Below are 5,135 nucleotides of genomic sequence, written 5' to 3'. Positions count from 1 at the left end.
CTGTTACAAACAACTTCACTAAACATGGGCAGAATAGTCATTTATCCAGCAACAGCTGCAAATAAGTCGTTCTGAATAAGCTTCCCTAAACAGCAAGCCAGTTTATCTTAATAATCTACAGATTATCAGATTATCAGGATAATCTGATAATCAGCAGATTATAAATAATCTACAGCTGCCCCAAACAGACCCTTAGTCTACATCATGTTTTTCTCAGCTATTCCAATTAGAAAAGAATTGTTTATGCCCACACATACATATACATGTATGTCTGAATATCTTCAAATAAAATAAGCTAATGTTTCAAAAGCCTAGGTGATAACAAGAGTTCACACATCTCTCCATCCACAGAGAGCATCTTATGATTCATATTGTATAATTCTAAATTTGAATTCAGTGAATTTAAAGCTTTCAAATCATGCATATCATTACATTCAAATTTTGATATGAAATGACATCATTTTGAATATATAAAGTATTATTGTCAATAGTAAATATAAAAAATCACAATGCTAATTTTAAATTTGAATGTATACAACACAATTATGAATTTAAAAAGTGCACAATTTTATTAAACACGAGTATGACATCCAGTATCTCATTTCCTATGCATTTGAATTCAAATTTTGAGTTTAATTACTAAACTTTATTAATTCATGCACGTGAAATGTAGAATTTAATGGGTACTTACATTTGATATATGAAATTTCAAATTTAAATTTATTAGCTAAACGTTTAATCACTTTTAAGTAAAGTCAGGCCCTATATAACACAACTAATAATTTCACTACATTTCTATTTTTGGCGCCTTTTGTAATAATAGAATAAATGGTCTACATGCCACAGTTTTGACTAAAATTTCAAGCACATTAAAAAAATAACTATCAAACCATCCATGTTATTGTTTTTAAATTTTAATCAATATTAAAAAAAAAAACTATAAGTAGCTTATTTAAGCACTTAACTATTAAATTGTTCATAACAACTATTTTATTTTAACAATTATATATACATAACTAATTTTTTACTTAGAAATTCATATTTTAATTCAAATTGAATCAATATATTATGATTTTAACTCAAGATAAAGCCCTTATTATATGTTAATACTTAAATTTATTTTTAATATCACATTACTTGTAAATTTTTACAGCAAGTTGAAATGTGCCCTCAAGCATTAATTCTTGGTTCTCAATTAATGTTCATGTTTCTTGTAGGGCTGTTAAAAAAGCTTGTTGTTCGCAAACAGCTCATATTTGGCTCGTTAAGTAGCTCGAGTTTGAATCATTCGTTAAGTAACACATGTTTGAATCGTTCTTTAAGTAGCTCATGTTTGAATTATTCGTTAAATAAATGAGTCGAACACAAATAAATTTTTTAAGCTCGAAATATAAATAAGCAGAATACAAACAACCCTCTATTCGATCATATTCAGTTAGTTTTAGCTTGAAACAAAGAAATTATATTATTATTTATATTATAATATATTACATAAATTTATATCTAAGTTTAAATAATAATAGCTAGTGTGTTCACATAATTTTACACCTATTACACAAAATCAATACAAGTTCAAATCCAACATCCTACATCTATTTTTTCTAATTAATTTTAAGGAGCCAATTTCGACTAAATACGAGCCGAACATGAACAAGAATATGTAAATTGACTCATACACGAACACACTATTCACAAGCAATTTCGAACACGAGCTAAAACCGAGCTGTCTCAAGCTCAATTTGCTTACCACCCCCCTAATAGTTTGGAAAAAAATACACAACAAAAAGAAAGATTACCAACTTAAAAACAAAGGATGTTTGGTTAAATGTCCAACCAGTGTTAGCTTTAAAATCCAAATTTGCAAACGTACAAAAAAAAATAAGAAAACAAAAAAAATAATAGATGTTTGGTTGGATGTTTTAGAAAATCCAAATACTTTAGAAACACACAATAATTAGAAAGCACAGGCTTAAAAATGCATGAGTTATTTTACTTCATGAAAATCAAATGAAATAAAACACCTTTTTTGTATGTTATAATACATAACAAGTGAAAGGGTTGTGGAGAGTGGTAAGCAAAGCGTGGAGACAATTATTGACCAAAAGCAAATGGCTATAACCAATAAAGATGACCAACGGTCATCTTGGGATGCAACAGTAGGAGCAAGTGGGCAAGAACAAGATGGTGATAAGCTGGGATGCAAAACAAGGATAGGAGAGCAACGATGGCGACAAATAATGAGGGCAGAGAGCCATGGCAACAACATGCACATTGGCAAGTAGTCAAGGGGAGTTCATATTCTGTGAGTTCTCCCCGCATCTATGATTTGATTGCTTTTGGAAAATTTCTAATTCATCATGAAAGACATTTTGGGGCATTCTAAATCTCCAAAACAAATGCAATGCATTTGATTTGTTTCAAATTAAACACCAACAATAAAAACCAAAAACCTTTCCCCCTTTTTTTACTGTTCAAACTCAAACATCCCTTATCGAAGAAAAAAATAAAATCAACATAAAAACCAAGTTCCAGCATTCCAAATCAACTAAAAAAAGCAAGAAATCTTTGAAAAAACTAAAATTAATGATAAAAAATGAGTAAACAACCATATGAAGCCAAATAAGTTCAAATGCCACCCAACATTCATGCCTCCAAACTCAAAAACAATAACACGAAAAATAGTTTGATTCAAGCTTACTTATCCTCTTAAACTTCTATTTATTTCCCATGTTTTCACCAGTTAATATCAAATTATATTTTAAACCAACCAAATGACAACTTATTTCTTAAACTGCAAAAGCTTATAGCTTACTATTGCGAGATATCTATACCAGTTGATATGGTATATATATATAGATATATATATATAAATGCAATGACAGTGAGCCAATTTGCTCATTGTCAAATGCTTGGAACATCTTCTGTTGATGCGAGTTCAGCAGAAAACAGTAACACAGCAAAACACACAGATTTACATGGTTCAGCAAATTGCGTACGTCTACAAAGTTGCAGAGGATTTTAATACTTGAGGAATTTACACCAGTCGATCACCTCGACTTACAAGAGGAATCTCTCACTTGTTGCTCACTTCTTCTCTCTCTGTTATTCTCTCTCTACACCGAGATACACCGAAAAAACTCTACACCAAGATATACCGAAGAAGATAAATTTACAAGAGAATTAAATTCAATTTCTCCTCTGTCACACGCCACCAAGAAGAAGTCAAGGGAGAACAATCTTCTTCTTTTTTTTCTTCTTCCTTCTACTGCAAAGAATTGCTGCTTGCACTTTACTTCCTCTATCCCGAGGAACCCCGAAGAACACCAAAATCTTGACTTTGTTAACTAAAAGAGAGTCATCTGAAACCTTTTATCGCGAACAAAAAGCGAGAGACGTTCGACGAAGCAAAGCTTTGCTTGCGCGCGCGGGAGCAGGCGGAGGCGGGAGCGGTTTTGCGATCGAGCAAGGAGGCGCGACGATCAGGCGAGAAGCTTCGCGAAACAAGTGGCGAGAGCAGAAGTCGGGTTGGGCAGACCGGGCTCCATACTTAACACTTACATTAGCTTAGGCGATGTGGTTGCAAGCAGGGTTTTAGCGTTAGTAGGATTTAGTAAATCTATTAAATCCACCTTCTCCCAAGATTTAGGGGGAGTTTGGTAGAGCTCTATTAATAGGGTTTATGACCAGGATTGACTAAATCTAGCCAGACACAAAAAAAACACAAGTTTCATGAATTTATGAAATTTCAGATTTAAGGTTTGAATTTTATATTTGATTCATGTTAAATCTGAATTTATAAATCTAGCAAGGCGGTAGAATTAATAAATCCAAATTTTGCTAAATCCTACTACCGTTAAATCCTTCCTGCAGCCAAACACTCCCTTAGTAAATCCTCTTAAGCGAGATTGAAGGCTAAATATAAGACCCTAAATCCGATAATTTATAAATCCACAAAACATATGCAATTTAGAATTTGGTTGGATTTAATGAATCTGGTGATAAATCCTACTAAAACACGCTACAAAACAGCTCCTCAGCTTCCTCACTTAGATAAATAGACAACCAGATTGGTCTCAATTTTCTGATACAAAGATAGTAAAATATGCTAGAAAAGCAAAGAAAGCATAGGGCAGTCATATGCATGCCACCCAATTCTTATATAGTTACATATATAACACTTAAACTTTACTTTTTACATTCATAACACCAAAACATGTTAAATATCACATCAAAAATACCACTATAGAAATAAACCTTGTCATGCATAGGTCCGGCGTCATACATGTAAAATTGAAATTTAGATGTTAGATATGTAAATACATAAAAATTAAGTGGCATGTATGTAAATATTCCAAAATTGGAAAAAAGAAAAATCTAAGGTAAGACTGAAAAAAAAAAGCTCGTGCGTATGCATTTATGGTTGAAAAATAGTGATATGTGCATTCAACGCTGAATGGTGGCCCCATTATCTATTATGCTGGCAGCATACTGGAGCATATTTACCCATATAGGAAATAAAGATCCTATCTAGATGAATGGAAAGTAACTATTAAATAAGAATAACACCTTCACAGTAAAAAAAAAATAAAAGTGTAAATACACATGGTAGCAACAGCAAATCAGACAAGCTAAACTTATGAAGCACGGCTTTCTCCATCAAAGTCCATATATATTTTTGTTAAGCACCTTAACAAAATCCAAGAGCAAAAAGTATAACTTGTTTCAAGCATAATAAAAATGTATCATTCTTTCCAAACAACATACAAGGTTAATAGCCGAAACAGCAGACCTACCTAAATCAAGCCAAATTCAAAGAAAACAAATCCATATCCTAGGACCCTCTAGGCCATCAAAAGAAAGCTTTAAAACAAAATAAAGTGCAGCTCGCAGATAGAACATCCCAGATCATAAAACAGTAAGTTTGACCTTAAGGGACAATAACCAAAATAGCATAGAGAGCAAGAGAGATTCACTAGCGTTTTGGCGCAGAGCACTCCCTTGCGAAATGCCCAACCTCACCGCAGTTATAGCATTCTCCTGCCCCGCCACCACCACCACCACCTCCACCTCCACTGCCATACCTCCCGCCTCCACCTCCACCACCATACCTCCCGCCGCCTCCACCACTGTTGTTG

General features: G+C 33.1%; 1 protein-coding gene across 1 annotated transcript in view; it reads right to left on the bottom strand.

The window, feature by feature from the left end:
• Positions 1–4,696: 4,696 nt before the first annotated feature.
• LOC110037542 (glycine-rich protein 2-like) overlaps positions 4,697–5,135 on the bottom strand; it is a 1,055-nt gene continuing 616 nt past the window's right edge. The window contains exon 3 of the mRNA XM_020742213.1: positions 4,697–5,118. Coding sequence (XP_020597872.1) covers positions 4,973–5,118 — 146 coding nt within the window. The 3' untranslated portion in view covers positions 4,697–4,972. The remainder of the gene's footprint in view (positions 5,119–5,135) is intronic.

The sequence above is a fragment of the Phalaenopsis equestris genome, unplaced genomic scaffold (genome assembly GCF_001263595.1).
Source record: "Phalaenopsis equestris unplaced genomic scaffold, ASM126359v1 Scaffold220732, whole genome shotgun sequence".
Taxonomy (NCBI): domain Eukaryota; kingdom Viridiplantae; phylum Streptophyta; class Magnoliopsida; order Asparagales; family Orchidaceae; genus Phalaenopsis; species Phalaenopsis equestris.
The sequence above is the reverse complement of the archived record's forward strand: the minus strand, read 5'-3'. Positions and strand labels throughout refer to the sequence as shown.